Here is a 20,128-nt window from a genome sequence, read left to right on the forward strand (position 1 = left end):
GGGGGAGCAGAAGGACAGGGGCGGTGAAGGGGCGGGGTTGCGATCGCCCAGGCAACATAGGCCACGCCAAACTATTGGCTGGTCTTCAATGCGTCATCCTCCTCCGCCCCGCAGGGTCCGCCCTCGGAACCCAGGGGGCGCGGCCTCAGCGAGAGACTCAGACCCGCCCGTCCGGAAAACGGGTTGGAGTGGGGAGTGCGAGGCACTCTTGCTCCGCGACGCGGTCCAAGCTGGTATAAAGAGATCGTAGAGAGCAATAATGACGATCTCGGAGCAAGGATAGTAACTGAGTTGAAAGAAACAGCGTTGATATCCCCTCCACTCTAGAGACGTGGCCCCCCCCTCCCAGCGAGTTGCAATCCTTTAAATAGTCCGCGGAGCAAGGGAGGGGAGGACCGGTGGGGCGTCTCCAGGCGAAGGCCTGGTGGCCCCGCCCAACTAATCCGCGCCCCGCGGCGGGCAGCACTCCAGCCAATCGTGGCTCGCGGCTCGGCTCCCGGGCTGAGCTGGGTGGCCCTGAGGCCAGACTGAGAGTCCCCAGAGAGGTGAGCGAGGGCCCTACCCAGCACTGGAGGGTCGCAAAGCCGCGGGCGTTCCCGGAGGTGGTCATTGCGAACCTGGTAGTTGAGGTGAGGTGTGGCTGCCTGGCTTGGGATCTGCCTTGGGTTGGAGGAGGTGGAGGCGCGCCTCCGAGAGTTGCGGAGGCGGGATACTGGTGGGAGTAGGAGACGCAGATTAAGGGGAGGGTTAGGGACCGGAGTTTCGAGATCCTGGACGGAAGGCGAAGTTTTGGGGGCAGGATCTTCAAGTGAAGGGAGTTTGAAGCTGGGACATGGGGTGTTTGGAGAAGCAAGAAAACTAGAGAAGGAACTTTTGGGGTAGGAAATCTGAAGATTAGGACAATTCGGGCCTCCGGGACAGGTTGAATTCGGGGTTCTAGTGTTCAGGAAAAGGTGTGAGGGGTTGGGCTGGGATCCCAGGCATTTGGAGAAGCGCGAGAACTAGGGGCAAGGACACTTGGTCTCCAAGACGCCGTGTCGGAGAGGGGGTGCTGGGGAGAGTTCCCTGTCAGGTATTGGAGCCAGAGGGGGAGACTGGAGGTGAAGTCGAGAAGCGTTTGAAAGACGGGAGAACAGGGGAAGTTGACGGGAGAAGGTCTCAAAATTGAGATACCTAGTGTCCCGAACGGAGTGCGTCGTAGAGCATTTGTAAATCTTTGAGCACTGTGTTGGGGTCTGGGTCTCTGGACCCGAGGGCAGTTTGAGGGGAAAATCCAGGACCTTCTGCGGTCAGAAGAAAAGCAGTTTCACAGCCCGAGTCTGGAGTGGGGGAGGGGTGTTCCGGGCTTGGAGCTCAGACCCTCCGCCCTGGAGGCGGTGGAGGGCGGGGCTCGGCAGGCGCCCGGCCGCTGGACGTCCGGGTTCCCTTCCCCCACGTACTGCGGACCCCTCTGCGCATGCCCAGGGGGAGGGCGGGGAAGGTTAGTCCCTGCGGCGTGCGGAGCCTTCCGGGAATTGTAGTGCGTGCTCAACGTCAGTGCGTGTACCTGGAGGCTATTGGTCCACATTTCCCAGAAGCCTCTGGGCCAAATTGGGGCGTGTCTGAATGCTGAAAGGAGATGCATAAAGGAGCGGGGCCTGTAGAGGGCCCACGTCTGGTTGGATGGGCCGGTAGGGGCGGGGCTTGGCTTGAGTCGAGTTCTAGCAAGCTTTCCTGCGGGGCGAGCCCTGGGGTAATATGAAGGCACCCGCGAGGGCCTGAGGGAGGCCCCTTCACTGTCATTGGGCGCGCTCCCAAGTCAGTTAGCGAGAGGGCATGGACAGAGAAACATCTTCCCTGTGAAAGACGAGTGTCCATAGATAGGTGCCCTTACAGGGCTCCAGGTGGCTGGAATATAGTAGGCACTGAAAATATCGAATGAATAAATGGCAACTAACTCTTGTTCATTAAGTGTGTAATGTCACATTACTTCCCGAGATCACACAGCTGAGCAGCGTGAAAGGCAGAATTCAAACCCAGGATTTTCTGCTTTGAGGCCGGGTCTCTGTACTCAACCCCTGTCTTGTGTATGTCACATTTGAAGAAGGGTATTGTGGAAAGAACAGCTTTAAGATTTAGGGGGACTTGAGTTAGTATCCTCATCTTGCAGATGAGGAAGTTGAGTCTCAAGGAGGGAAATTCACTATTTGAGCCCACATGGGCAAGTAAGTGGGATTCAAACCCAGCTGTTTAAGTCCAGATCTTGTTTTCTTTTCTTTTCTTTTTTTCTTTCTTTTTTTTTTTTTTTTTTTGATGTGGATCATTTTTAAAGTCCTTACTGAATTTGTTACAATATTGCTTCTGTTTTATGGTTTTCTTTTTTTTTTTTTTTCTTTTTTTTGGCCGCGAGGCATGTGGGTCTTAACTCCCCAACCAGGGACCGAACCTGCACCCCCTGCATTGGAAGGCGAAGTCTTAACTACTGGACCACCAGGGAAGCCCCCCAGATCTTGTTTTCTTTTCTTTTCTTTTTTTAAATTAATTAATTTATTTTTGGCTGCATTGAGTCTTCGTTGCTGTGCGCAGGCTTTCTCTGGTTGTGACAAGCGGGGGCTACTCTTTGTTGTGGTACATGTTTCTCATTGCTGTGGCTTCTCTTGTTGCGGAGCACAGGCTCCGGGCCCATGGGCTTCATTAGTTGTGGCACGCAGGCTCAGTAGTTGTGGCGCACAGGCTTAGTTGCTCCACGGCATGTGGGATCTTCCTGGACCAGGGCTCGAACCCATGTCCCCTGCGTTGGCAGGTGGATTCTTAACCACTGTGCCACGAGGGAAGTTCCAGATCTTGTTTTCTTAATCTTATACATTTACTCTCCTCCTTAGCCTTGTGGTATTCATGCTATCTCCATTTTATAGATGCAGAACTGAAGTTTGGATCATTACAAATCAACAGCAACCATACAGGAGATTCAGGGTTTGAACTAGCCCTGGTGTGTCTAACTTGCCCCTCTTCTCTCTACAGGGCATCATGGTAGGAGGCTTGAAGAGGAAACACTCAGATCTGGAGGAGGAAGAGGAGGATGAGAAGTGGGACTGGGGTCCGGCAGGCCTGCGGAGCTACCAGCAAGCCCTGCTCCGTATCTCCCTAGACAAAGTCCAGCGAAGCCTGGGCCCCCGAGCACCCAGCCTTCGCAGGCATGTCCTCATCCACAATACCCTCCAGCAGCTCCAAGCTGCGCTTTGCCTGACTCCTGCACCTGCCCTGCCCCCAGAGCCCCTCTTCCTGGGCGAGGAGGACTTCTCCCTGTCGGCCACCATCGGCTCTATTCTCAGGGAGCTGGAGACCTCCATGGATGAGACCGAGCCCCCTCAGAATCCAGTGGCTCCCCCAGGCCCTCAGAATGAAGTGCTGCCCCAGCCCGATCCAGTCTTCTTAGAAGCTCTGAGCTCCCGGTACCTGGGGGACTCTGGCCTGGATGACTTCTTCCTGGACATTGACACATCTGCAGTGGAGAAGGAGCCTTCACTGGCCCCACCAGAGCCTCCTCACAACCTCTTCTGTGCCCCAGGGTCCTGGGAGTGGAATGAACTAGATCACATCATGGAAATCATTCTGGGATCCTAAAACTTTGATGTGGGGGGCCCTTCCTCATCGCAGCCTTGGTGGGCTGAATCCCTGGATGCAACTCTGTGTGTGTATGTGTGTGTGTGTGTGTGTGTTTTGATGGGGGCTCTAAGCAGTGGCTGTGGCCTCCTTCCTCCCATTTCAGGGTTCCAAATTGTCTCGCATGTATGTGTGTGTCTGGTTATCGCAACCTTCTGTGAAGGTGGGTCTTCCTGAATTAATTTATCTGTTCCAAATGCCTTAATGAGACTCTGTTTCTGGGAGTCTGGTTTCCCACTTCCACATTTCTTCTGCCTTTCCCTCCAGTTCCCACTCCCCTTGTGTCCACTGGGGCCTCAGGGCAGATAGTTTGGGCCTGTCAGAGGATGACAGGGATGTGCGCCTGATTGCTATGGAAACCCAGCCTCTGCCTCTTGCACTTCCAGGTAGTGGGAGGGGCTGGCCTCCTCCCCACAGGCTGAACCCCACCTCCTTCACAGGACCGCAATCCAAGCAGGCTCCTGATTCATGACCAGGCCGGACCATGTGCAATAGGGTGGAAACCAAACTGCTCCATGCCACGTTATTTAAAAGAAAGGCGGGTTTTGTGGTGGTTTTTTGTTTCTGTTTTTGTTTTTTGATTGTTTGTAATGATTTTTTTTTTTTTTAATAAAAGTACTTTGGAAGGAGTGGTGTTAAAGTTTCTAAACTTCAGTGGGTCAGTGGGAGGGACCTGGTAATTTCCCTAGACTCCTGTACCCCTTCCCTGTCAAAGGTGGGGCAGGTATATTATTAAACATAACATTTATTGAATGCTTTTTAAGAGCACTGTTCTACCTACTTTATTTGAATTAAGTCATCTAATCCCCATGATTATACAGAAATAGATACTGTTCTCACGTTTTACATAGGAGGAGCTTGAGGTTCAGAGAGGCCAAGTCACTTGCTCAGGGTCACACAGCCAGGAAGAATGAGGACCAAGGAGCTAGAATTCAAATTCAGTCTACCTCCAGAGCCTTCTTAACAATTGTATTTGTTGCTTCTTTGTAGATTTAGATTCCCCAGACACATGGGTGGACACAGGAGAGAGAGACTGGGTCACATGAATTACATGTCAAATGATAAAGCCCTCTGGCACGTAAAAGTCAGCCCTTTCATTGTATGAAATGTGCTGCTGAGGCCCAGGGGAGAAAGAAAATGCCCAAAGACCCCCAGTACTAACAGCAGATCTTTCTAGAAAACTGTTGGCTAGGAAGCAGAGTAAAGTTAATGGTTCTAATGATTTATTTAAGAGGTGTAAGCCCAGGCTGGTGAGAGTGAGGGGAAAAAAACGGGAGGCCAGGGAAGATGTGTTGAGATACACTGCTGCAGGGACTTCCCTGGCGGTCCAGCGGTTAAGACTCCATGCTTCCAATGCAAGGCGTGCAGCCAAAAAAAAAGATATATTGCTGCACTGGCTAGGCCTCCACAAAGACCTTTGAAGACATGGCAGCAGGTAAGGTTACACAGCACTTAGGGACTTTTCTAGAAGGGTTGCAAGGAGGAAGTGCACCTGGGTGTAACACAAAGGGAATGGGGGGGGGGATTTTGCCTTTGTTTTCTGGCTCAAAGCCAGATTCTCTCCCTGAGAGGGGCATTGCATCTAAGTCTGAAAACAGCTGGGTAACTAACAGGTGGGTGCCAATCCGGAGAAAGAGGAGGTGGTCAAGGGATCTCAAGAAGGTACATGGGGTCCACATCTCAATGTGGATGCCCAGTGGATCGTGTCTAACTCCTAGTTAAAACGTTCAGTGACTTCTCACACTCAGAATAAAACCCCAACCCCTGCAAGGCCTGACAATCTTGCTTCTAACTTCCCCAGTTTAATCTCCCATTCTCCCCTCCCTCACGCAACTCCGGTTGGCCCCAGGGCTTTTGCACTTGCTGTTAACAGCTGCAGAGGACACTTCCTCCATAGTTTCACCAGTCTAAATGTCCCCTTCTCAGAGAGGTCTTCCCTGCCCTTCCTAGTTCAACAAGACCAGGTGCACCCCCACCCAGCCCACTTCCCATTGTTTGATTTTCTTAGTAGCACCTATCCAATCTCAAGTTATTTATGAACTCTTCATGCTTAGGCTCCTGGTCTGTTGGAGAAATCTCTCAGAGAGAGGGGTCATGTTGTAGTGCATAGAATTATGCTCGGCACAGATAAGCACTCAAATTGTTGTTGTTGTTGTTGAGAAGGCGAACTGCCAACTTTGCAATGGCCAAGCCTCCTTCCCACCTCCCTCATCTCCCCCACACCATTCTCTGCTATTCTTCAAACACACCATGTCCCACCCTCAAGACCTGGAGTAACACCTACCTCACTGAGCGATCATGCCAAGTGTGTAAGAGGGCGTCTGATGCACACCAAGTATTCCAATAATTGCTCAAATTTACTGAGTGCCTACTGTGGACCTGGCACTCTTCCAGACACATGAACAAAGCACAGTTCCCACTCTCATAAAGCCTCATAGTGGGAGAAGGCTGAAAAAATACACGAGTGTGTACTGTTTACTGAAATAAACAGTAAAATGTAGTCTGTCTAATCTGTCCAGGGGTGATAACTGCTGTGGAGAAAAAGCAGGAGAGTGATGGGGGTATTGCTATTTAGATGGGATGGCAAGAGAAGGCCTCACTGACAGGATGACATTTGAGAAAGACCTGAAGGAGGTGAGAAGTGAGCCATGTGAATCTGTGGAGAAACAATCCTGGTGGCAGGAAGACAGTGCAAAGGCCCTGTGGTCAGAGCATGAGTGGAGTGTTTGAAGGACCATTTGGAGGTCTGTGTGGCTGGAGTAGAGGGAACAAGGGGGAGAGTACTAGGAGATGAGATGAGAAAGAGTTGAGGGGGGCAAATCATGTAGAGTCTTGTGGAGTCCCGTAGGGAGCATTTGAGCTTTACCCTGAACCCTGAGTGAGATGGAAGGCATGGGATGGCATTGAGCAGTGGAGGAAGGAGATCTGACTCACTTTTACATGGACTCCCTTTGCCCTAAAGATACAGGAGTGAAGAGGAATCATGGAGCTTGTTAGGACCACAGTGAATCCAGAATGAGGAGCACCCCAACTTTCTAGATCATCACACTGAGGCTCAGAGAGGTCCAGCTCCAGCCGTCAAGAAACTGGCAAGATAAGTGGAAAGGCTGGCCCTGCAGAGGGAAATGGGTCCCTGAGGGCAGAGTCCGCGTTCCCCAAGCTGCCCTCCCCCGCCCGGCCCCGCGGTGGGGGATGGGCCTCGGCCACCTCGGTCCCTCCCACCTGCCCACTCTCCGCCCCGAGCTGGATGCCCGGGAGCCCCGCCGGCGCCTCCTCTCTCCCCAGGGGCCAGGTGGGGCGGCCGGCGGGGGGCGGGGCGCTCCCCCGAACCTCCCTCCCTCCCCAGCTGGCGGACGCTCCGCCCCAGGGCTGCCTGGCCAGTGGCTTCGCTTCTGGTTTCATTTCCCAAGGTCCGGGCTCTCTCCTTTTCCCTTCCCCCAGCCCTTTGAATTCCTGGCTCCTTTTTCACTTTCTGGTCTCAGTTCCAATGTCACCTCTCTGGGAGACTCTCCCGGACCACCCTGGCTACAGGCACCTCTCTCCCGGCCTCTCTATTACCCCGTCCTATTTGTATTCTCCAAGTCACTGAACAGAAGCAGAAAGTATCTTCCTCATTTATTCATCTTCCAGGGTCTTCTCATCCCACTCAGAATGGAAAACAAAGGTCCAAAGAGTGCTCTCAGCAGCGGTCCCCAACCTTTTTGGCACTAGGGACCGGTTTCGTGGAAGGCAATTTTTCCACAGACGTGTGTGTGTGTAGGGATGGTTCAGGCGGTAATGCGAGCGATGGGGAGCGACGGGCAGCGGCAGATGAAACTTCTGTTGCTCGCCCTCCCGCCACTCACCTCCTGCTGTGCGGCCCGGTCCCTAACAGGCGGGGGACCAGGACCGGTCCGCGGCCTGTAAGTTGGGGACCCCTGCTCTAAAGGGCCTGAAAACTTCTCTGACCTCTTCCCTGGCAGCAGAGACAGCACCTCTCAGCCCAGGGCCTTTGCACTGGCCCTTTCCTCTGGCTGGAACACTCTTCTTCCAGAGCTTTACTACCTCTCCCACTTCATCAAGTCTCTACTCGATGTCACCTCTTCGGAAACCCCTCCGCCACCACCAGCTGCCTGTCCAAACTGCACACCTTTTCATTACTCTCGTCCTGCTCTGCTTTTCCTTTTCACTTGTCACCTTCTAAGATACTAAGTAATTGCTTTATTAAGTTTATTATTGTCCACCTCCTCATATCAGGGATTTTTGTTTATAATTTTATTGCCATAACTTCAGTGCCTAGAACAGTGCCTGGCACACAATTTATTTGTCTTCATATTTCTTTTTCCACCCCATCCATCCCCTCATCCATGAGAAGAGAGGCTCTGTGAGGCGATTCCAGAGCTGTAGCCCCATTGTCTACAACAGTGCCCACCACATAGTAGATGCTCAATAAACACGTTAAACTCCTCAGACTCCTGTGAGCTCTTCTTCCCTTTATGACCTGGAAAGACCCACTTGGAGACTCTGAGTCTCCTTTTTCCCAGGCCAGAAAGATAGGTTGTGAGGGAAATTATGTGAATTTGCCTAGCAGATTAGCATTTTACCCTTTTTTTATTATGAAAAATTTCAAGCACAGAGAAATGATACAAAAAAAAAAAGTATGTCTTCTGAGCACTTGAATACCCTCCCACCTAGATTTAATTTTCAACATTTTAAGTTTCCTTTCCTGCAGATGTGTATGTACATTTTTTCTTTTGCTGAACCATTGGAGAGTAAACTGCTGACATTTTGACATTCTACCCCTAATTAATAGCTCAGCAGACATCTCTTAAGAGTAAGGACACTTGCCTACAAACCACAATCCTTTTTCACATCTAAGAGAATTAAGAATTCCCTAATATCATCTAATCTTCAAACTTCCCCAGTTTTCTCAAGAATGTCTTTTATAGAAGTTTTTACGCCCAAATCAAAACCAGAATCTAATGCAGGTTCACATGCCTATTTGGTTGAAATAAAGAAATTATATAGTATCTTTTATTCTGAAACTTACTCCCCCTCAACCCCACCAATCCCTTCTTGTGATTTCTTGAAATTGAATTTTTGGTAGAACAACCCAGTTGTGCTGTAGATGTCCCATATTCTGTTTTTGTCTGATTGTGTTTGTGTTTAATTTTGTACATGCGAATTCAACTCTTGCAGAAACCCTATGTGGCAGGTACTCTTTAGCTGAGTTTTTGTTTTTTTTACTCTCCTTGTATAATTATATTTAAACTTTTTTTTTTAAATTTGTCTGTGCCCCACAGCATGCGGGATCTTAATTCCCTGACCAGGGATTGAACCCGTGCCCCCTGCAATGGAAGCGCGGAGTCTTAACCTTTGGACCACCAGGGAAGTCCCTGTTTGTGTTTGTCACTCTCTGTTCCCCATATAAGCTGGAGGTTGGGTCTAGACACTTGATGAGACTCAGTTTATGAAATTTAACAGGGAGACTCCACAAGGAATGTTGTGTACTTCCTAACGCATCACATCAGGTGACACTGCTGTGGATACAAAGTTTCATTACATGGTTAAGGTGTTGAGCATCACACCTCCACAACATAAAAGGATATTTCCCCCTTTGCAGTTAGCAAGGAATCTGTGGGATGATTCCTTGGAAGCTGTCAAGATCCTGTTCCCCCCTAAACTTTTACCCTAAGGAGTGAGAATCCATTGATAACGGCTGCCTGAATCAACCAGTCTAGTTAGCATTTTTAAAAATTAATTAATTAATTTTTATTTTTGGCTGCCTTGGGTCTTTGTTGATGCGTGCGGTCTTTTCTCTAGTTGCAGTGAGCAGGGGCTACTCTTTGTTGCGGTCTGCGGGCTTCTCATTGGGTGGCTTCTCTTGTTGCGGAGCACATGCTCTAGGCGCGCGGGCTTCAGTAGTTGTGGCACTCGGGTTCAGTAGTTGTGGCTCGCGGGCTTAGTTGCTCCGCGGCACGTGGGATCTTCCCGGACCAGGGCTCGAACCCGTGTCCCCTGCATTGGCAGGCGGATTCTTAACCACTGTGCCACCAGGGAAGCCCTAGTTATCATTTTTGATATCTTACTTGGGTCAGGAGTTTTATTCACAAACAGTTCTTCCCATAGGAGGAGTTAGCAAATGAGCTACTTGAAGGTTAAGTCCCATTGTCGGTTTATCTGACAAGTATTAAACTCCTGCCTACTTGCACCCCACCCTGAATGTCTCACTTGAACTAAGCACCTGTGCTATTACCACAACAGCTATTACTACTGAAAAAAAGGACACGTTACACACCACTCTGAGCATTTTGCAGGAATTGTTTTATTTAATCCTCAAAACAATCCTCCGAGCCAGACGCTATTTCTCTCATTTTAAAAGTGAGGAGGGCCTCCCTGGTGGCGCAGTGGTTGAGAGTCCGCCTGCCGATGCAGGGGATACGGGTTCGTGCCCCGGTCTGGGAGGATCCCATATGCCGCGGAGCGGCTGGGCCCGTGAGCCATGGCCGCTGAGCCTGCGCGTCCGGAGCCTGCGCGTCCGGAGCCTGTGCTCCGCAACGGGAGAGGCCACAACAGTGAGAGGCCCGCATACCGGGAAAAAAAAAAAAAAAAAAAAAGTGAGGAAACTGAGACCCTCCTAAGGCACTAAAGTACTTGCCCAAAGTCAAACAGCTACTTAGGAAATGGACCCCAGGGTGGGATTCCAGTGGCATCCCACCCCCACCCTCCCACTCCAGCCTGTAACCACGATTGAATACAACTACCCAGCATTTGCTGATATAGTGCTCTTATAGGTACTACCTTATTTTAATTTTCCTAACTCTCGAGAGGTAGGCAAGAAGACCCCCATTTAACAGACTTTGTAGGCTCAGAGACCAAGGTCACACACCGAGTGAGTGTGAGTCCGAATTTGAACCCAGGCCTAGCTAGCCTAGAGTGTAGACCCCTCTTGGGGCTGGGTGCGAAAGAAGCTCAGTTACTGGGTTTGGCAGGTGAGTGGGCAGGTGTGAGGGGCCCGCACCTTAGGAGACAAAAGCCCCACCCCGCCACTGTGCCACAGGGCAAAGAGCCACCCTACCTTCCCCCCTCCCCTCACGCAGCTGCCGGGACATGCGCCCTGAAGCCAACTTCCTCCCTCTTCGAACCCGCCCCCTACAGGCTCCGCCCATCACCGTCTAGGACCAATCCCTGGATGAAGGGCGGGGTTGCCACGGGAGTGGGCGGTAGCTAAGGGAAGTCAGTAGCCTGGAGTCGTGAGCCGGAGTCAGAACTGCGTCTCTCAACTCAGGCGCCGGTTGCTGAAGGGGACCGGGCGAGCAATGCTGCCGCCACCGCTTCCTGATTGGCTGCGGGTGGCTCCCTCTTCGTTCTGATTGGCAGCTGCTGAGCTGGGTATGTAAATGAAGGGAAGAGGCCTGGGAAAGAAGGGGTACTGGCCGCGGGGTCATTTGGCAGGTTCGATCCCCGGGTCCGGCAGGTGCGCGCCAGGGCTGCCCGGGATCGAGACGCACGGGCCTCTCTGTGCCGCCCGCCCCGGCCAGGCCGGGTGAATCACGCCGCAGCCCGGGAAGGGGGCGGAGGCGCCGGCTCCCTGGCTCCGGCTGCGTGACTCACCCGCCCCCGCCGCCGCCGCTTCTGGAGGAGTAGCCTCCACTGCCTTCCGGAAGCGAGCGGAGGCCGAGAGGGCAGAACAGCTCTCCGGGGATCCAGGCACGCAAGGTCCCGGGTGGCAAGCAGGAAAGACCGCGTCCCGCGGGGCAGTGTAAAGGGTCCCGGGGTATGGGGAACCGGAATACCCGGGGGAAAGCCGGCCTAGTGCCGCTAGGGGGCGCCGGGACCGGGGCGGGGGGCGGAGTCGGGGGTGGGGGCTGAATTCCTGCGGTTCCGGATGCTCGGGTCTGCTGGGAAGGAGGCAAGGACCCAGTTTTGAGTAGTGTGAGTGGTCACTCTTAAAGTTCTGCTGGGCAAGGATCTGGATACTGTACCCTGCAGGCTGCCTGGCTTAAAAAAGCAGGTTGGCTCAGGGGCACCCACCCCGGGGAAAGTGTGGGTCCTCAGACTTCTCTCCGTGAACCCCGTGCCCATCAGGATTTTCCGGCAAGCTCTGTCCACTCTGTCTCCCAAATAAATCCTGAATCGACCAACTTCCTTCCATGTCCACTACCGCCTTATACTCCCAAGTCACCTATCTTTGCCGACCCCAAAGAGTGCAGTAGCCTTCGAATGGATCTCAGGGACACCCTCCCCGCCGCCCCCCCCACCCCTCTCCGTCGCCCTACCCCTTCCTCTTAGCAGCCAAGGGGATCTTCTGGAAACTTAATCAGTCCACAATACCACTCTCCCTGCTCAAAACCATTCAGTGACTTCCCACCACACTCATAATAAAAATCCAAGCTCCTTGCCTCTGCCTAGTCTCCCCAGGGTAGGCTGGGTTGCCTGCCCCAAGCCCCAGCCCCTGTCTCTCTGTGCACTGACCACAGTCTTTTTTCAGTTCAAATTCATCCAGCCTCTAGGTCTTTCTTTGCCTTTGTTGTTCTTTATTCCTTCTCATACTTGAGGGCTCATTTCAATTGTCACCTCCTCAGGGGAGCCTTCCTTGACCACTCTCCAGAACCTTTTAGTATCTTCCTAGCACCATCTGTACATTTCCTGTATTTGTCTATTTATTTATTGAGAATACTATTAGTAGACAATAAATATTTGATTAACCCATGTGAAACAGTTGCTATTGTGGGTAAAAAAAAAAAAAGGTTGAATATTGGACATTTCACATGGTTCATTGAAGAAATAAATAATAATAGTTATTATTAATAGTACTTATTCACAGGAGTAATTGCTATGTACCAGGCACTGTTCTAAGTGCTTTTTGTATCTCATTTATTCCTTAAAACAACTCTAGGAAATAGATACAATTATCATTCATGTCTTAAAGTTTCCCTAAGAAAGCCTAGGCTCAGAGAGGTTAAGTGATTTGCCCAAGATCACACGGACAGCAGTGGTCCGAACTTCACATTGGCTTTCCATAACTGAATGACTCTTCCCTCCCCACAGATGATGCTGAGCAAGGGCCTGAAGCGAAAGCGGGAGGAGGAGGAGGAGGGGAAAGAAGCCCTGGCAGTTGACACCTGGTGGCTGGATCCTGGCCATCCAGCAGTGGCACAGGCACCCCCAGCCGTGGCCTCCAGTTCCCTCTTTGACCTTTCGGTGCTCAAGCTCCACCACAGCCTGCGGCAGAGTGAACCGGACCTGCGGCACCTGGTGCTGGTAGTGAACACACTGCGGCGAATTCAGGCGTCCATGGCACCCACAGCTGCCCTGCCACCTGTGCCCAGCCCGCCTACAGCCCCAGGCATAGCTGACAGCCTGCTGGCCAGCTCTGATGCCGCCCTCTCAGCCTCCATGGCCAGCCTTCTGGAGGACCTCAGCCATATTGAGGGCCTGAGCCAGGCTCCCCAGCCCCTGGTAGATGAGGGGCCACCAGGCCGCCCCATTGGGGGAGCCCCACCCAGCTTGGGTGCCTTGGACCTGCTTGGCCCAGCCACTGGATGTCTGCTGGATGATGGGCTTGAGGGCCTGTTTGAGGACATTGACACATCCATGTATGACAGTGAACTTTGGGCACCAGCCTCTGAGGGCCACAAATCCAGCCCTGAGGATGGGCCAGGCAAGGAGGAAGCTCCAGAGCTGGATGAGGCCGAACTGGACTACCTCATGGACGTGCTGGTGGGCACACAGGCACTGGAGCGGCCACCAGGGCCAGGGCGCTGACTCCCCCAGAGCTGGGATGTTGATCTGGTGTCCAAACTGAGCCTGGTGGCTGGACCAACTCTCCTTTGAAAGACACAGCTGGCTTCCCTAGAGAGGGGCTTTGGAGAGAAAGAATCCAGTCCTGGGCAACTTCACCTCCGTCCTCTGGTCTGGCTGATCGGGGGAGTCTGGAATTGGCCCTTGTGATGAAATGACAGGGCCTGGTGGCTGGAATGTGATTGGACCAGGCCCAGTGCTGAATCCCTGGAGGCACAGCTTGGTATACTCTTTCCCTGATGTGGGAAAAGACCCCAACCAGTTTTTTTGAAATTAAAGCCAGTTGTGGGAAGTCTCAAGTCTGTGTATTGCTTTATTTCTGGGCTAAGGCGAGGGTGATAAAATAACCTCTAACATTTATTGAGCCGTGGACACCCAGCACAGTTCTAAGCACTTGACATGTGTTAATTGATTTAATCCTCATAACAAGATGGGCATATTATTAGCCCCATTTTACAGATGAGAAAACTGAGGCTCCAAGAAGTCATCACAAAAAAAAAAAGTCATCACTTGAGGAGATAGGTTTCAAATTTCACTGCTTTTTGGTCTGAGAAGCAGACCAGTTAGGTCTGGTAACTGGCCCTCTGGAAAACTCCTGGAATATACTCAGCCAGGTCTCCCTGATGTGGCTGTGTGTGTACATGGTGGTAGAGGAGGAGCCCCAGGCCACTATTTAAAAAGGAAATCTAGTCCTTGCCTGGAGTCTACCTGTGTGTCTTGGGGGCTGGGGTGGGGGCAGATGGGAGCTTTCAGAATGAGCCAGAAATAAAAGCACAAAGCTAAAGGCTGGATGGAGCCTGTCCTTGGAGCGCTGAGAGCCAGCTCTCCAGGAAAACACTGAAAGAAAGGGAGACTCCAGCAAGTTTTAAATAAAATCCACTCTGGGTCTCAAATCTCTCTTTGGGCAAGGGATAAGGCAGCTTGGAAGCTGATTCCGAAATAAAGTCACCAAGTGTGGTGGCTTGACAGAACGGCAGGCGATCCTGCTTTCCTTCTAGAAGAAACTCGGGCCCCAGCGAGCTGGGGCCACCTGCCTGACAGCCTGTGTGATAGGGTTGGCCTGAGCGCCGGGTGTCTGCGCCGCCCCCGCCGTCCAGCCGCATTCCTGGCCCCGCGGGAGGGGCCGCACACTCAGAGGCCTGGCACGGGACCCAGGCAGCGTCCTTCCTGGCGGCCGTGGGGGCAGGGCAGCGCCCGGGGTACGGGACGGGGGGAGGGGCACGATGAAAGCTGCATCTGGGGAGCGTGGAGGTGGGCTGGGGGGGAGGGGCAGAGGGTCGGACGGTGACCTGACGGGCTGGCTGCCCTTCGAATGCGGGAAGCCCCGGCTAAGGGACACTAAAATCGTGGGGCCCGGGTGCCTCCACTCTGGCCGGAAGCTTCAGGGAGGCTGAAGCTGGGGTGGAAACGGGGGGGGGTGGGGAAGGGAGGGGGGACAGGGGAGGGGAGAGAGGCAGGCTGCTTCGGCCGGCCGCTCGGGCCTGGAAGGGGCGGGCAGAGTGGAGCTTCCTGGAGGAGCGGAGGAAGTCGTGCCCATTTCTGGAAGTGGATGGGATGGCCCCGGGTGGGGAGTGGAAATGGCCCAAAGGGAGCTGGTGCCCAGGCTGAGGGTCTTCCGGGTGCCTGACTCCAGCACCTGGTGACTCCAGCCCTGGGCAATGGGACTCAAACTCGGTTTTTACCCAGACCCAGACCTTGGAAGGCTGAGCTCAGCAATGCCCCCTGGTGCCCAGTCTGGGGGTCTGTCCTGCCACTGCCCTAGATTCCCTGGAGACCTGACCAGTGGTCAAGGGAGTCCCCAGTGTGGGTTCAGCAATGCGTTCTGTTTACAACACCCTGAGGACCTATTTCTGATGTCTCTGGGTGCCAAACTGGGGGATAATCTGTGATACCTACTTCTATTTTTTAATTTTTGGCTGCGTGTTGGGTCTTTCTTGTGGCGCACAAGCTTTCTCTAGTTGCGGCGAGCGGGGGCTACTCGTCATCGGGGTGCGCAGGCTTCTCATTGCGGTGGCTTCTCTTGTTGCGGAGCCCAGGCTCTAGGCGCATGGGCTTCAGTAGTTGTGGCACTGTGGGCTCAGTTGTTGTGGCTTGAGGGCTCTAGAGCGCAGGCTCAGTAGGGGTGGCACACGGGCTTAGTTGTTCTGTGGCATGTGGGATCTTCCCGGACCAGGGCTCTATCCTGTGTCCCCTGCACTGGCAGGCAGATTCTTAACCACTTGCGCCACCAGGAAAGTCCCTGTGATACCTATTGATGCAGACAGCCTACCCATCTGTCAACGATGGTCCCATCTGCCCCTGTGCCTGTTTGGCAAGCGTTGCTCCCCTCTCGGCAGAGTCTCTGTGTACAGTTTCTCCGGTTGTGCACTGCACATAGGCTCCATATTTAAGGGGCTACCACACGTCTCACACACCATGCATTTACATATTTATTAAGGCAGTTTCACAGCAGATGGAGGTCAAGTGCCTTGGGGAAGGGGTGTGCCTTTTGCACAAAAGCAGCATATGGGCTAGATCAGCCCTGGTCCCAACTCCCTGGTGCCCTCGGTTTATGACAGCTTGTGCCTGAAGACCTGCCCTACTCTCCCCATGTCTGACCCCTGGACGATTGTGCAGCTCCCTGGCTCTGGTGTGCCCCTCCGCCCTCAGGCTCAACCCCAGGAGGCCACGCTACCTCGGCCAGCAGATTCCAGGGCCCACACCATTCCTAATGGAGCCACCAGCCCTGGAGCTGGGGCTGCTTTTCACAGAGCCTCTGTGTGCTCCCACCACGACACTCCCCAGGCCAGCTCCCCTCCATGGGCATTCACAGGGACCCCCATCACACGCATACTCTTCTTTCCTCCAGCACCTGGGAGAGCTGTCCTTGGTCTCCTTCTCCCTCCCCTCCTTCGCTTCCCTCATTCAGCAAAGATTTATGGGTACCTACCCTACTGTGTGCCTGGCCCTATGTAAAAGGCAAATCTGACCACATCTCTCCCCTGCTCTGAGCCCCTCAGAATGTATCCCAGTCCTTGGGGGGGGGGGTCTGAACCCTGGACCGTCCAAGGCTCACCTTCTGCCCCTGTCCCATTCACTCATTCAATGAGCATTTACTGGACACCTACGGTTTGCAGTCCCAGTGTGGAGATCTAACGATGCTTAGTCAATGATGATGATGATTATGATTATTTTGGCTGCATTGGGTCTTCATTGCTGTGCGTGGGCTTTCTCTAGTTGTGGTGAGCGGGGGCTACTCTTCGTTGAGGTGCACGGGCTCCTCATTGCGGTGGCTTCTCTTGTTGCAGAGCACAGGCTTTAGGCACACAGCCTTCGGTAGTTGCAGCACATGGTCTCAGTAGTTGCGGCACGTGGGCCCTAGAGCACGCGGGCTTCAGTATTTGTGGCACGTAGGCTCAGTAGTTGTGGCGCATGGGCTCAGTTGCCCCGTGACATGTGGGATCTTCCCGAACCAGGGGTCAAACCCGTGTCCCCTGCCTTGGCAGGCAGACTCTTAACCACTGTGCCACCAGGGAAGTCCAGTCAATGATTATTGACTCAATAAGCCATACTGTGTTGAAAGCCAGGCCACCTGTGTTTGAACTTCTGCTTTGCCGTCTGTGGCTGTGTGACCCTAGGCAAGGTTCTCGACTTCTCTGGGCCTCAGGGTCCTCATCTGTAAGCTGGGACAGCCCTCAAAGGACTGTTGTTCTGAGGGGAGAGTGTTCTAGGCAGAGGGATGTGCAAGGGTTAGGAAGTGAGGGACCCTACAATCTTTTCAGGAATCTGTAAGCTGCTGGGTTTGATTGGAAACGGGAAAAGTGGTAAGGTAAGTGATGGAGCTGGAGGGGTTGGCAGGGACCAGGGCACACAAGGCCCTGGATGGGGGAACTTTACTCTGAAGGTACTAGGGTAAAGGAATCTGGAAGTAAATGGATCTCTCTGGCTGCCATTGGTGGGAGGTGAGACTGGGGGCCAGGAGTCCAGAGGGGAGGGAGGCCACAGAGGGACAGAGAAGCCTTGGAGAGGAGAGGGGAGGGGAGGGGAGGGGAGGGGAGAGATGCTAGAGAGGACAGGCTGTGGGGGTGATGAGCTGCAATAGAGGAGGGGCCTAGGATGAGACCCAGGGCTCTAGCCAGGGGACTTGGGGATGGTGGGGCGACCCTGGGATGGTGACCCAGAGGGGGAGCAGGTCTGGGGTTGACACTGAAGCCAGAGAGGGACACAGTGGGTGCAGGGGTCTGTGAGGACACCCAGGGGCAGGCATCCAGGTGGCTGGGCCCCTGGGACTGGAGCTCGGTAGAGAGGGCAGGGGGTGGGAGCAGGCCTAAAGGACGGGAGTGAGGAAGACAGCAGTTTCCCTGGGCTGCACTGGGTAGGACCTGGCTCCTGCTTGACTCAGACTGGGTGGGGAGAGGGTGGTCCCTGAGGAGAGCCTTCCACCTCCTTCCCCAGCTCTGCAGGATGTCCTGTGTTTATGGAGGTGGCCTTGCCAGGAACTGGGACACTGGTGCCACCCCTGAAATTCAACTTCCCTTGGCCACACCCCCTTGGGTGAGGAAAAGCAAGAGACAGAGAAAGAGAGACACAGAGAGACACGAAGAGAGATAAGGAATGAGGACAGAGACATAGAGGGGCACAGAGAGAGACAGAGACACAGAGAGAGAGACATATCTTTCACCACAAAAAACTCAGAGCAAACTGGGAAAGGAGGCTCCCTTCACCTGCTAAAGGGCAGCTACAAAAAACATGCAGCTAACATCATACTTCATGGCAAAAGACTGTGCTTGTCCCCTAAGATTGGGAACAAGCAAGGATATCTGCCCTCTGAGACCCAGAGAGGGACAGGATAGCCTGTACCAGCCTCCTTGTCTGTCTGACCCTGAGCAACAAGGGGTGAATTTTCTTTCCAGCTCTAGCCTGGTCTGTCATCAGATTCCTTCCACCCTCCACCCTTTGTCCCTCCTGTAGGTACCCAGGGCCCTCAGAACAAAGTCGCAGCCCCTCCTCGTGGCCCTGCTGGCCCTCCCCTCATCTTCCCCTCACTCTCACATTCACCAGTTTCTCAAAGGGGCCCTTTGCACGGGCTGTTTCCTCTACCTGAAACCCACTCTCATTTATCCACCACCTGCAGCTTGGCATGAACTCCTATGTATCCTTCAGGTGCCAGCTCAAATGTTACCTCCTCCAAGAAGCCCTCCATGCCATTCCTGATAGTATCAGAGTGCCAGACCCCTCTTACAGACCTGGATCCTTTTCTCACAGCACTTAGCTCCGAGTGTGTAATTATACACTCATTTTGTTAGTCACTTCTTTAGTGTCTGCCCCCCTTGGACTGAGTCCTGTGAGGGCACAGTCACAGTCACTGCTGTGTCTCCAGAACCGCCCAGCCCAGGGATGGATGGATACAGCGGAGGTGTCTGCAAATAGCTGGTGAATAAGTGTTTAAATGAGAAGGAGATGCAAAGGAAGGGGCATGTGTGGCTCTAGAGACACAGCCATGAACAAGGACACAGTTCTCAGCTCCTGGAAATTTCCTATGCGCTGAGCTCCGTCTGGATTCAGATCCTTTGCACAGGCTGTTACGTCTGCCCATGAAACTGTTCCCCTCCCTCTTCTCTCTCTCCCTCTTTTTTGTTTGTTTGTTTGTTTTGTTTTGTTTTTTTGGCCAAGCTGTGTGGCTTGCAGGATCCTAGTTCCCTGACCAGGGATCGAACCCACGCCTCCTGCAGTGGAAGCAGAGTCCTAACCACTGGACCGCCAGGGAATTTCTACACTCCCTCTTCTCTTGCCTAGATCCTATGGGTCATTCAAGTCTCAGCTCACATGTCCCCTCCTACAGGAAGCCTTCCCTTATCTCCCTTCCTAGGGTGAAGCAGGTACCTTTCCTGGGCTACCCCAGCAAGGCTCTGACCTCTCTGCCTGCAATTCCCTCATCCCAACCCTGGCCACTCTGGGTCTGTCTCCCTGTTGGACTGTGAACTCTGTGAAAGCAGGCCCAGGCTATCTTGGTCACACTGTGTCGCCAGCACCATCCAGCATGGGGCTGGGCAGAAGACCAGGTGCTCATTGACCGTTTGCTGACATTGAATGAAGGACTGCTCCCTCTCTCCCCCTGGTGCTTTGCCCGTGTTCCTCCTCCCTCCTTCTGGAAAACTCTTCCCTAGCCTTTTACCTGGTTCCCTCCTCAACCCTCCAGTTTGACTCCAGGAATCCTGTCCTGAGCCTGCCCCCCTTGGTGAATTTAGGTCTGTTAGTGTCCCCAGTGCCCAGCAAAGGGCCTGTCACCAAGGGCTTGTGAATGTTTGTTGAATGAATAAATGAACAGATGAATGTTTGAATGAATCAATGAATGAGAGAGAGAGAGAGGGCACCTGCAGTGGAGGAAGGGTCTCCTCAGGCCCATCAGCAGCCCTGACCACACTGTTCCTTCCACCCTTCCCGGGAGGAGGGCTCTGGCTGGGTTCTGCCACACCCCAACCCTTGGTGGCTGCCAGGCCTGGAAGGCATTTCCCAGAGGTCAGCACATTCCTGCCTTCCCCGGTGGCTGAGAGTGGGCAGGGGGCATTTCGGAGAGAGGGGAGGAGGGCCCTAGCATTCTGGGTTCCTGCCAACCAGTTCCTAGTCCCCCATGCCCTCGTGCCCATGCCCTCGGGAGTAGGCCCCAACTGCTCAGTGTGGGGAGGGGGATGAATTCGCAGAGGGGCCAGATGAGCTGACGTGA

General features: G+C 53.4%; 2 protein-coding genes across 3 annotated transcripts; both read left to right on the plus strand.

The window, feature by feature from the left end:
• The first annotated feature begins 251 nt into the window (after positions 1-251).
• Positions 252-4,270, plus strand: SERTAD3 (SERTA domain containing 3). Its single transcript, XM_060084261.1, has 2 exons — positions 252-629; positions 3,001-4,270. Exon 2 carries the CDS (start codon positions 3,007-3,009, stop codon positions 3,601-3,603), a length of 597 nt encoding a protein of 198 aa, XP_059940244.1. The 5' UTR covers positions 252-629; positions 3,001-3,006; the 3' UTR covers positions 3,604-4,270.
• Positions 4,271-10,883: 6,613 nt separating this feature from the next.
• Positions 10,884-13,724, plus strand: SERTAD1 (SERTA domain containing 1). 2 transcript variants are annotated; one of them, XM_060084371.1, is made up of 2 exons: positions 10,884-11,013; positions 12,673-13,724. In XM_060084371.1, the coding sequence occupies exon 2, from the start codon at positions 12,673-12,675 to the stop codon at positions 13,387-13,389; it is 717 nt and encodes a 238-aa protein (XP_059940354.1). In that variant the 5' UTR covers positions 10,884-11,013; the 3' UTR covers positions 13,390-13,724. The 2 variants fall into 2 exon arrangements, with proteins under 2 accessions (XP_059940354.1, XP_059940355.1); XM_060084372.1 differs by lacking the exon at positions 10,884-11,013 and adding an exon at positions 11,298-11,398.
• Positions 13,725-20,128: the final 6,404 nt, after the last annotated feature.

This window comes from Mesoplodon densirostris, chromosome 19, assembly GCF_025265405.1.
Source record: "Mesoplodon densirostris isolate mMesDen1 chromosome 19, mMesDen1 primary haplotype, whole genome shotgun sequence".
Taxonomy (NCBI): Eukaryota; Metazoa; Chordata; class Mammalia; order Artiodactyla; family Ziphiidae; genus Mesoplodon; species Mesoplodon densirostris.

What these genes read in the sequence shown, in the direction of transcription:
- SERTAD1 (XM_060084371.1), top strand. Translation starts at nt 12,673, where the DNA reads ATGATGCTGAGCAAGGGCCTGAAGCGAAAGCGGGAGGAGGAGGAGGAG.
- SERTAD3 (XM_060084261.1), top strand. Translation starts at nt 3,007, where the DNA reads ATGGTAGGAGGCTTGAAGAGGAAACACTCAGATCTGGAGGAGGAAGAG.